We start from the raw sequence: 12863 nt of genomic DNA, 5'->3' as shown, positions 1-12863 counted from the left end.
TTTTTAGGCTATTGGCAAAATGTGTACGATTTCAACCCAGAAAACATCATTGATTTCATTAATAATACACATTGAGACATACCAAGGAATGAGAGGAACATAAAAAAAGATATCAGACCTTGAGCAGACAAGTTCGAGTGAAAGTTAGTGGCATATTGTCTTAATGCAGAGTGAGCTAAGTGGGTGGCCTTGCGCTATTTTGCTACCCAGCTCCTTCAAAATACAAATAAACAATCCATGACTTCTTCATACATTCACTACTACGTCTCACCATCCCTATTGGGTATTTGCTCATCATTATAAAACACTACTCGTGTAAACAATAATGAATTACGTGTCTCCTGAACTTTTTGCTTAAGGAAAAATGTCAACAAATGCAATATCTAAATGGTGTATCATTCCAACGAGTATGCATGCCAGGTGCATTTCAGTAACCAATTTGAGTAAACCCTTCATACCGTCAACTAGAACTATAATGTCTCTTAGATGTGGAGACGGAAATGCCTCACGAAGTCGCTCTTCTCAGAGAAAGTTTTCCCACATTCCCTGCAAGAATAGGGTCTCCCTCCTATATGGGTGATGGTCGAGGGTGGACTTGTGAGCAAAAGACTTGCTGCAGGCATTGCATGAACAAGGTCTAACTCCTGTGCGCATGAGCTTATGTACGGTGCATGGAGATTCAAAGAGAGAAGGATTTCAAGCAAATGCTACGTGCATAAGGTTTGTCTCCTGCGTGCGTATGTTTGTATGTGGTTAGCTGGCTACTGTGATAGAAAGATTTGCAGGAAATGTTACATGAATAATGTCAGTCTCCTGTGTGCATGTGCATATGGCTTTTAAGGACACTAGTATGCGTGAAGGACTTCCTGCAGACACTGCAGAAATAGTGTTTCTTCCGTGTGTGTGTGTGTATACGCATGTGCTTGGTAAGGTTATAATTATGACCGAATGATTTACAGTGTATTCTACATGAAAAAGTTTTTTCTCCTGTGTGCGTAAACATATGGTTGTAGAAGGTGCTTCCCTGAGTGAAGGATTGCCTGCAAAGACACTGCAGGAATAAGGTTTATCTCCTGGGTGTATACGCATATGCTCGGTAAGGTGATCACTACGACTGAATGATTTACAGCATTTTTACATGAATCAGGCCTCTCTCTTGTGTGTACCCATATGCCTGTTGAGGTTGCTCCTATGAGAGAAAGACTTACTGCAGACACTACAGGAATATGGCTTATCCCCCGTGTGTATATGCATGTGCTTGGTAAGGACATCACTGCGACTGAATGATTTACAGCATATTTTACATGAATAAGACCTCTCTCCTGTGTGGGTACACATGTGTCTGGTGAGGTCAGAACTCAGAGAGAAAGACTTATTGCAGGTGCTGCATGTATAAGGTTTCTCTCCTGTGTGTGTACGCTTGTGTTTGGTGAGGTTGCTACTCTGAGAGAATGACTTATTGCAGACACTACAGGAATAATTCTTCTCCCCTGTGTGTACACTCATGTGATCGTTGAGAGTAGAAGATTTAGTGAAACACTTATAGCACACACTACAGGAATACGGCTTATCCCCAGTGTGTGTAGCCATATGCTCTTTGAGGTTGCTCCTGTAAGAGAAAGACCTATTGCATACACTACATGTATAAGGCTTATCCCCAGTGTGAATACGGATATGCTCGGTAAGGGAATCACTGCGACTGAATGATTTACAGCATATTTTACATGAATAAGACCTCTCTCCTGTGTGGGTACACATGTGTCTGGTGAGGTCAGAACTCAGAGAGAAAGACTTATTGCAGGTGCTGCATGTATAAGGTTTCTCTCATGTGTGTGTACGCTTGTGTCTGGTGAGGGTGCCCCTCAGAGAGAATGACTTATTGCAGACACCACAGGAATAATTCTTCTCCCCTGTGTGTACACGCATGTGATTGTTGAGAGTAGAAGATTTAGTGAAACACTTATTACACACACTACATGTAAAAGGCCTCTCTCTTGCACTTGAACACTTTCCCTTTTTGATGTCTCTAACCCAAGGGGAGGAATTTGAGGAGACACTTTCTACACATGGGTCAGTTCCCACTGCAAATTTTCTCCCTTTTCTACCCTTTCCTTTCTCCTGAGTCCCTCCGGATATTTCCTTTATAGGCCCATTTCCTTTTCGCCTCAGCTCTTGTCTTTTACTATCTGCATCTTTTATATCTAGCACATTGGATGACTCAGCATCAACGTCCAAATTGCTGGCACCAAAATGAGTGTCAAGGTGTTTGATGAGCTCCCTTTTGCTGCTGTATCCACCGTTACAGTGGTAGCAATTATATGAATTTGTGTTTGATCGTTGACCACTAAGAGGATTTTTAGCCTTGCAATTGCTAAACTCATCTGTGTCCCCCGTGACTGCCTCTGTGCAACACCTCTTTTTACTTATTCTAATCATCCTAAGGACATTAGGGATAATTGGTGCGTCACAACCACTTCCACCCCTCCCAACAGACCTTGTGTCTCTGCCTCCACTGATGATGGATGCTTGTTTGTCCATCGCCAGGAATTGAGCAAGATGTTAACTTATCAGCAAGAACAGTTCCACATTTTTCCAAGTCTTCATTCATCATTTTCCATCATTCCCCTGTATCGGATGGTCCACTCTCAGATTCAACGAATGTCAGTGAGGCTGAGGAAAGAATACAGTCACCACTTAGATGGTTCCCTAATCTTCCTTCCACCAGCTGGGAGCCCTAGAAAAAAATTTAATATTTTAACCACAACAGAAAGTAATGGTGATCTAACTTCTTAAAGCACTTTGGTTGATAACCAAAGCAATTTTATAGAAAGCAAAAACTTGCTTCAAAGATTCAAGATGGTCCGCCCCTTTTAATATATGCTCGTTTAGAAGTAAATTGTGAGTTAAATGCTAATCTAATGTAACAAGATACCATAAAGCGTAACCTGTATCAAGTTAGGTAACCAGAATTAGAAATAAGATCAGGAATAGGAATTAATAAATGGTGTAAGTACAAAAGAGGAAAGGGGTAATGGATGAGGAAAAGGAGCACACACTATCAACTATTCAAGAAATAAAGATCTGGATTGAATAAAAGGAGTGAGTCATAGGATGGACATACAATCTAGCACTTAAAATTAAGCTACTTAAAGGGAAACAAACCATAACCTGTGGGACCTATGAAGTTTTGAGTTTCTATCATTCTTGTGAGATAAAGGTGAGCAAATACACTTTTCTTTTGCTGTATTACGTGGATGTTTATTACAGATTTGAAAGAGTACAGGATTAAAAAAAAGTCACTTGTCATTTCAAAAGGTGACAATAAAATAATCAATTGTAGAGACTACAACAAAATAAACCATGCTGTCATTATTCTGAAGTTCCTTCTGAGCCAATGCAGGGGCTAGCAAGTCTTTTAGACAAGTGAATTGTTTTGGAAACTGTAGAAAGGATTCTGAAATACTCAACTCAGCAAGCAGTATATGATTCCTGTTGCAGGAATATGATATCCTAACATTCTCAATGAAACTATCCTTTTCTAGATACACAAGGCTATTTTATCTGGGATTATTTTCGTCAGTGGTGATCACCCAGTCCTCCCATTAATAATTTACTCTGGTTTACTCTGCACACGGTACTACCACAGAATAGGAACTTGGGAATCATTATGGTGACTTAAAGAAAATAACATTTAAACTACTGTGGCAAAGATTCTACCTAGTGAGCAGAGAAGGAACTATAACCACCATACTCCAGAAGAGTGAGGCACATGACTAACTGTGGCTCTTGGCTCCATAAGTCTCTCTTTCTTAGAAGATATCTAGTTTATACAAATCAATACATTTTTATTTATAAACAGTCACAGCTAAATTTTCACTTGACGACAAGCATTGTCCATTTCGAAGGTAATGTCAGACAGTGTTCTAACATGCCAGGTTCTGGGTGTAGGTATATAATTAAATTCAAAATTACAAGTCGTTATGTTTAACTAAAAAGCAAGCATAAGTTAGTACATAATATTAGAATGTAGAACGAAGTCAACATTCATAACATTGGAAGCAGAGATAGCCCACAGGTCTACATCAGTAATCCATGTGAACATTAAAAACTACCTGACACCTATGATGAAACCTTGTACTACTTGATATACCTACACTAAAAATGCCAAATGTAGTAAAAATCAAATGATATTGAAAGAAGGGATAACCTTTAGACATTACACAGTCATGCTCATAAGCATGAAAACATAATTAACATGTTTACATTACACGATGCAATATTAAAACAGAAAGCATCATATTGTTGGCAGGGGTAACGTTCAGGCATACCTCAGTATATCATATGAATATAAATACCAAATTGACAGAAGTACCTAATGTTATAATGCAAGCTGTGGTCAAAAATCATCATAATCGAGCAAATGAAGAGCAAACTTAGTGCATGTCCACAGTAATTACTGTGGACATGCACTAAGTTTGCTCTTCATTTACCATTGTATCATTATGTTCCACAACATCTCGCCGAACACCGTTGAATACATCATAATCGAGGCAGAGATAACTGTCAGGCATATCTCAGCCCTTCATGTAAACAAATACTCTAATTAATGTATATATTTCACATGAAAAAGTCACACTTATTGTTACCCAACGCATGGAAAATCTACCATGCATACCTTAGTCCTCCATGTAAATATTAAAACCCATTTCAGAGACCTAACCTTAGAATGCTAAATTAAGCCAAAACTCTTAACATTTTGCGGACCGGTCACTGAGATCTCCATGTTTTGCGCGCTGAATGCTGAAGACCGGCCACGGAGATTTCCGTGTCTTCACATATGATAATAAAACTTATTCTCCTTCTTTTAACATTAGTTACTTATACTAGCATTTGCTTCAGTTGAATTTCAGAATGTGTTTTTATTGACATAGATTAGGCTTATACCATTCAAATTATAAATTTATCAATATTATTTCAATGAACGTAATCCACTTTTAGAGATTACTAATGTATAGGAACAAAATGTCACTTAGCCGTAACGTGTGAAAAAAACTTGAATAAACATTCATTTTTCTGTAACAGCAACTCTCTAAATTCTACAATATTCTGAAATTACGAATTATTGTATTTTAGATTATCAGGAATAATTTTGGTTGGATTTCTTAGATCCTTTCATATGGCTCTAACAAAATCTATTGTCGGTAATTCTTTCATCGCCTACTTTGTGCCATACATTATAATGTATGCAGCCAAGTGAATAATGTATATTTCACCTGAGAGTGAATTCAGCTTTCCTTCTCACGCGCCATGGTCTGGATTCTCACAAGACATCCTATCTTCAGCACTCCATGTAAACACATCAACGAGTCTTGAAGGGTAAGGACAATGAGGGTCATTTCAGTGGGACCCTATCTTTTGGTCCTTGATAGAAAAGGACCAGATGGCCACAACGCTTATATTTGTTAGTCTCTAATGTTTCCCTTTGCTAATAATGCATATTAGTCTCCTTTGGGACGTTCTCGTGTGGTTTACTCTCTTCGTTAGAGATCTGAAGTCACGTTAGTGAGGAATCAATTCCTTGGATGAAAATTGGTGTACGTTTACCCTATGAAAGTGCATGCATATGTAGCCTACGTATATTTAATTAATTTTTAGCAATAATTCCTGTGTACCTTACCAACTGAAAAATTACTCCAAAAACAATAAGACCCCGTCTTTAGTAATGGCGTTAACTAGTGGTGGTGCTTGCGGATTGATGGAGAAGGATACATACGAAGAACTTTGTGTTGATGCATAATCAGACATGCCAGATGATAGTGTAGACGAGTGTGAGAGCTCAAATAGTGACATTGGTTTTGATATTGGTGGAAGACGACCTAAAAGAAAAGCTGCACAGTTAGCTTACACTGATGATAGTGACTGGGATGCAAGTGATAGCAATGGTAGCTTAGTGAAAGACACCTCCGTAACATGGAATAAAATTGACCTTCCAAGAAGTTTGGAAGATTTTCAGGGAGTGGCAGGAATCGTCAATAATAATCCTGATAATTGTGAATGTGAGTTAAAAGTGGCAAAAATGTTTTTTGTGGGATGATCTTCTTGAAATTATGTGTAAAGAGACCAATTTGTATCGAATACAGAACAAAGGCAGATACAAGTCTTCACAGAAAACTGGCAAGTGGAAAAATATAATGGTGAGAGAGATGAAAGTTTTCTTAGCAATTATAATTTTGATGGGGAAAGTCAGGAAATATTCAATTCAAGGAATATTGGAGCACTGATGAATTTATCAATACACCCATTTTTAGTATTTTTCTCAGCAGGAACAGATTTGAACAAATTTGGAATTCTAGGCATTTCAGTGAAAACAAATCAAATTCAAAATCATCCAATAGGCTACATAAAATTAGACCAATACTATCATATTTCTTAGAAATTTTAAAAACTGTCTGTATGCCTAAATGTGATCTCTCCCTGGACAAATGAGTAATACCTTGGAGGGGAAGATTGAGATTTAGAACATGCAATCCAGGGAAATCGGTGAAGTGATTATGTACTGGTGAGAATGGTGTGTGAGAGTTAACCCTTTCGAGACCGCGGAGTTTTCGTCTTAGCTTGACTGCTGTACCGAGCCCCAAGAGACTCTTCTTTCTCATGGTACGGAGCATTTTTGGAGTGCATTCGTTAAGAAGGGTCTCGCTGAACCTTTTTCGACCCCTCCACGGTGGGACTCCGCATTATCGCGGACTCCGAGAGTAGTTGTGCTCCCTCCTTTCCGGGTTTACGACCATACCCGCGGCATTGGTTCGCGGTCAACTTATGTATTGCTTATATGTATTTAGCAAATGGATAATTGTTGCTTGCACGTAAATTACAGACATAGAATATAATTCCTCATTTTTATCTGAGCATTGTCAAATTTTAAACGAAGTTCTAAGGCCATTATCAAAGCATTTAACGCAGCAACAATTTCCATGTTGATGTTTATACATAACTCGAGATATAAGTTAATATTTGTCGTAGAATTTCGTTTAAAAATTGTAAACACTGCTCAAAAGACAAACAATTCAATTCTTAGTTTATATTTCTTGAGAAATGAACAAATATTTATTTCGAAATTTGACTCTATAAACAATTGTATGACCGCTGTCCCTTACCGCAGAGAGGGGTTATAAAAGACGAAGGGCCCGGGTACCTGCTCCCGGATTCGGAGGGTTAATCCTAAACCCCAAAGCGTTGGGTCCCGAGACAATGGCGACCTAAACCCCCGACCGTCCTGAAAGGGGGAGAGCTAGAAAACGTATATATACGGTTTTTTTTTCTTGACCGGGAAAATCTCACACGTACATATACGCCCGTGGTCTCCCGGGTCAGGAAACGTCCACACGTATATATACGTGTACGGTAGGGAAAAGGTTGGCATCATGTGTTCCAAGATAATTATTACAATAGCGTACAAATAGCTGAAAATCTTCTAGCGAAAAGAACTCGAGCTTGTGGAACCATCCGTGCAAACAGAAACTTCCCGCTGAATTTAGGCATGAAATAAAAAATATGAAGAAAGGTGACTACACATTCTGTACACGGGGGAAGTTCTGCTGCTTGCGTGGAAGGACAAGAGGGTGGTGAGGATGATTTCCACACTCCGAAACTCGAATATGGGCGAAGGAAAGCAAAACAGATGGACGGGACAGATACACAAAAAACAGATTTGTATTTTGGAGTACAATAAGCGCATGGGAGGAGTTGATAAAGCTTATATGAACTTGGCTTACTTTTCAGTACTAAGAAAAACTATGAAGTGGACAAAAAATGGTGTTGTGGTTGATCAACTGTGCCCTATTTAATTCTTTTGTAGTTTACAAAACATTGAGCACTTCTACCCGTTTGACCTTCAAAAAAGTTGTTTTGGAAGTAGCCTAGGGCTGGGCTAAATGTGAGGAGGGAAGAAGTGCGTCTTCCCACGATGATGACAAAGAGGGCGAGATAGAAAGGCCAACTCAGCGAGCGCATCGTGGATAGCCCGGCAAGGATAGCAGAGGGAATGGTGAAACACACTCTAGAGATGATAGTGGGGCACGGAGAGAAGACATATCCATCGCGTATATGTCGAGTATGTTCTGCTAATAAACTTAGGAAGGAAACTCGGTACATCTGTGGATTCTGCAAGGTTCCCCTGCACAAAAGGAGCATGTTTCACCTAATATCATACAAAAACTAGTTGTAAATACAAACACCTCTGGTAAGAAAAACGCTTCAAATTTTATTAACATACGTTGAAAAGTAAACATTTTTATGAGGGTTTTCATGTAAGTGTCATTTAGGTTAAAGCTCATTTAAATGCCCGGACCTACCCGATGAGATTGGAATTAAATACCCAGTCCCCAACGTGTTAATGATGGAGGCTAATATAACATTCTAGGCATATATCTCCTTCATGGAAGCAAAAATAAAACCTAGGTACTTCACGTAAGTACCTGACCTAACAATGGGGCATTTTATTAGACCTATAGCTATTCGAGGCTTGGTTAACCCACTAGGACTATCTCACTTCTTCATAGAAACATTAAAACCAATTTTGGCATACCTTAGCCCTGCTTCAGAGATTCAGCTAAAATACGAAGGAAATGGTAAAGTAGTAAAATTTAAAGCCAGAAATGTTGCCCAAGGTTTTTCTCAGATACCTGGTGTGGATTTTGATGAGATAACTAGTTCTGTTTTAAAGAAGAAATCAGAAAGGATACTAATTGTATTAGCTGTGGAAAACAAATGACATATAAATCATCCAGACGTCAATAGTGCTTACCTTAAAAACCCCATCTGCGATGAAGTTTATGTCGAACAGACTGAGGGATTCCTGGATGGGGGAAGTGTTCAAAACATTTTGTGTACAAATTGAAAAAAAGCTTATATGAACTATATCAGTCAGAAAGGGAATGGAATACATATATCGATGGATTGTTAAAGGGCATGTCATTGAAAGAATGTATGACTGAACCATGTGCTATTCATCTGAAAACCTCATAATTGGTATGCATGTAGAGGATTTATTGGTAATTGGGGAAGAAAATAAGATTAAAGGGTTCAAGAAATCATTGGGTAAGTTGCTACATTTTAAGGATTTAGGTCATCCCAATGGTATTTTATCAATGAGTATTTCCAAGGAAAGGAAAAATGTTGTCCAAATCGGTCAAATGAATTATATGGAGAAAATTTTGAAAGGGTTTCCAATGGACAATTCCAAGAGCTGTTCTGCTCCATTGCTAGTGGGAGGTGAGCTAAAAAATATACAAAATGATGAGGCTTTTGATAAGCATTTATATCAAAGAGCAATTGGGAGCCTACTATACCTATCAAATTGTACCAGACCAGACCTAGCATTGACAGTATGTAAATTAGGTCAAAAATGTATTTCTCCTTTGAAAAGTTATTGGACGAATGTAAAACATGTACTTAGATATCTTGTTGGAACAGCAAATTTAACTTCGATATATTTCAGAAAACAGGAGCCTTTTGTGGTTTATTCGGATGCTGACTGGGCGAACGATGCAAGAGACAGAAGAGGCCTAAGTGGCTTTGTGATTCTTCTTGCAGGTAAACCAATTGTTGGGCAAAGCAAAAAGCAGTGAGTGATGGCAAGTTCCACAGTTGACGCTGAGTATAGAGCACTATATGAAGCAGTTAAGGAGGTGTTGTGGTTGAAACAATTTTTATTTGGAACTTAATCAAGAAAAAATTGGGACATTACCAATCAATATTTTGGTTGACAACCAAGGCACAATGTGTGTGTCCAAAAACAAAATTTTATCTTAGCAAACTAAACATAAAGACGTTAGGTTTCGTGCAATTAGATAGAAGGTAAATGGTGGTGTCATTGATTAAAAATATGTGATATCAAGTGGAAATGTAGCAGAAATGTCAACTAAATCTCTCTCAGGACCAAAGACATTGGAATTAAACAAAACCTTGGATTGCCATAATCAAAAAATGTTAAGTGTAATATTGTATGTTTAAAAAGAGAAAAAAGTGTTTAGACTGATGATAAACCATTGCTTGTCAAGGGGAAGTGTTAGAAGCTAAATTTAAAATGTGTGTGCAGGGCATTGGTTGTTGCTTGTTTATTTTTTATAATGATGATTTAATTGTTGTCGGAGGAGCCATATTACAGAATATAGTGAGACAGATATTTTAACAATTTTAAGACAAAACATATGCCATGAACATCCCCCAACGACAGCACTAAAAGTAACAATCAGATCAAATGAATATAATCAATTCATTAGGGCAAATAGAGAGAGTATATTTGAAGTCATAAGGATAATCACGTGCACAAAATAATCAGGGAGCTTCAAAGAGATTGTCACGATAATCCCCCAAAACTCAACGTTGAAAGAAGTGTTATGAAGTAATGGAAATAAATAGTACATGATTTCAATAAAAGAGAACATCTATCAGCACTAGAAAAACATGGTGAGAAGCACAAAACAAACAGAGGGCCTAAAATGAAATGTCTTTAGAACAGCACAGTTTTTGGAACTTAGCATTATTATTAATTGGAAATAGGTAGTACTTGATTGCCATTCAAGAGACAGTGAAATAAGCATGGCTTAAGCAATCTCACAGGCACAAATTGATCAGACAGCTTTAACAGAATGTTAAGAGCATTCACCAATACTCAGCACTAGAAGAAGCATTATAAACAGATGGATATAGGCAAATTGCATATAAAAAAGGGCCTGACATCACTCGAAAAAAATGTTCAAAGTACAAATTAATCAGGGGGCTTCAAAGGAAATGCCATGAGCATCACTCAATGGTGAGCACTTACAAAAAATTATCAACAAATGGGAATAAGCTCTTCATGGTGACCATAAAAGGGAACAACTATAGTATATATGACAATTGAAAAGTATTTTCACAAGCACAAAACCATTAGGCAATTTAAAAAATATGAACATTCCTCAATGGTCACCACTAAAAACTTTCTGAAGAAATGCAAATTACAACTTTATCAACACTCAAAAAGTAAATTCAGAAGAACAACACAATAAAGAATCTTCGAAGGATATGTCATGATAATCCCCCAAAACTCAGTGCTAAAATTAGCTTCAAGAAAAAATTGAAATAGGTGCTTCATGATGGCAATGAAAGAGAGCATTTATCAACACTTGAAGAGGATTTTCAAGAGCACTAAGTAATCATGCAGCTTCAGTGCATATACGTTCAATAAAAACACAAAAGATTCATGGTTGGTAGCATGATTTAAATACCAGCGAACATTTAGAAAACATAATCAAAATATCAAGAGAACAACACAGAAATGTATACAGAATACTCAAACATGTAGACTAGCTATTCACACCAAGAAAATAATCTTAGTTAAAGAGAAACTATACGCATGATGTTACTATGAGGTTCTAATATGAAATTGTGTATTTTAAAAGACCTATCATCACAAAGACAATATAGCAAATGCTCATTACTCACCGTAAAAATATGGATTATATACACCAATACTAATTCCGTGCTACGGCATTAGAATACAAGATTACGTTTAATTTCCTCAAATTATGACAGGCATCAGTGGATCCAGCACCAACTCAAAACTTATATAGCAAATAAGTAAATAAACGGAAGTCTTTCGTTAAAGGCCAACAAAAACATGTTAACAATTAGCGTAACCACTAACTTTCTTACAAACAAAAACTAACCTCGAGTAATAGAATGTCCGGCATCAATATGAATGTTTAATTATGAGACAATATCTCACAAAGCACACAAAACAGAGAATTATTATTCTCCTGGATAACAATGTTCCTGCAAGCGCCCGCTCAGGAAGAAATCGACCATCGATAGCGTCGCTAGGCTCAACACCACGTCGCCGCGGCACCCAGAAGGAAACTGATCTTGGGTCTACTTTGACCGCTAGGAGCGCTTCGTTCGTGGTACACTCAGAGACGCCTGGCGCTATAACAAAAACGTTCAGAGGCCTGGTGACGATTTGACGCTATGACGGGGTCCTTTAAAATTTACTAATAAAGGAGATAGGAACAATCTAAATGTTAATTGATAATTTTATAGAGGAATAGGCCTTTCCTGGTGGATCCTTTGTCGTGCAAGAGTTTTCAAATTGACTAGGGAAAGAATATATGAAGTGTTTTAATCAGACAGTGAGATTCCTAAACCGTAATTATTTAATTTGAGTAATTTATTTTGGACACGTTCAAGCCGGATTGAGTCGATATTATAATAAAGTGACCAGTTAACAATATATTCCAATTTGGAACGTAGCAAAGCGACATATCTACTATCTCTACCACATGAATATTGTTTATATTTGGACCAATTCCCATAATGAATACCACAGTCTTTAAAGTTTTACCAACAATTCGGTCTACCTTTAGTTATTGCACATGAAAACATAATATTCCTTTGCTTCTTAATTTCCAAGATTTCAATGTCCTCACGCAGTATCGTCGTCGGTTGACACAATTCCACAACGAGGCAGCACTGAGTTACGATGGTAACTTTACATGTGTAAACGTGCAGTTCGTCGCGAACGACGTCGCGACGATCGTTGTGTAAATAATTTTAAACGTTGTGTAAATAAAAACGGGGCATAACTTTTGGGTCAGAAGTGGAATTAAAGCGCCATATCGGCAGCCTCAGAGACAAACATAATTCCCAAATTTCTTTTACATGCAATTCAAAAAAGGTTATCTAAAAAAAGCACTTAGGAGTTCATGCAAATAAATTCAATATATATCAGTTTACGTTCAGAATACAAGAATTAATCAATTTTCGATGGCTACAAGGTTCCCTAGCGGCAAGAATTGCAGCTACAAACCTGGACTCTAAACCAA

The 12863-nt window shown here is 37.7% G+C and overlaps 1 protein-coding gene across 1 annotated transcript; it reads right to left on the bottom strand.

Annotated features, from left to right (window-relative positions):
• Positions 1–1782: 1782 nt before the first annotated feature.
• On the bottom strand, positions 1783–11600 carry LOC124172281 (zinc finger protein 599-like). The gene is made up of 2 exons (XM_046551698.1): positions 11488–11600; positions 1783–2734 (listed from the first exon to the last, which is right to left on the bottom strand). Exon 2 carries the CDS (start codon positions 2536–2538, stop codon positions 1825–1827), a length of 714 nt encoding a protein of 237 aa, XP_046407654.1. The 5' UTR covers positions 2539–2734; positions 11488–11600; the 3' UTR covers positions 1783–1824.
• Between the last annotated feature and the right edge of the window lie 1263 nt (positions 11601–12863).

This window comes from Ischnura elegans (assembly GCF_921293095.1).
Source record: "Ischnura elegans chromosome 13 unlocalized genomic scaffold, ioIscEleg1.1 SUPER_13_unloc_1, whole genome shotgun sequence".
NCBI classification, from domain to species: Eukaryota; Metazoa; Arthropoda; class Insecta; order Odonata; family Coenagrionidae; genus Ischnura; species Ischnura elegans.
Note: the sequence above shows the minus strand (reverse complement) of the source record. Positions and strands in the feature narration are given on the sequence as shown.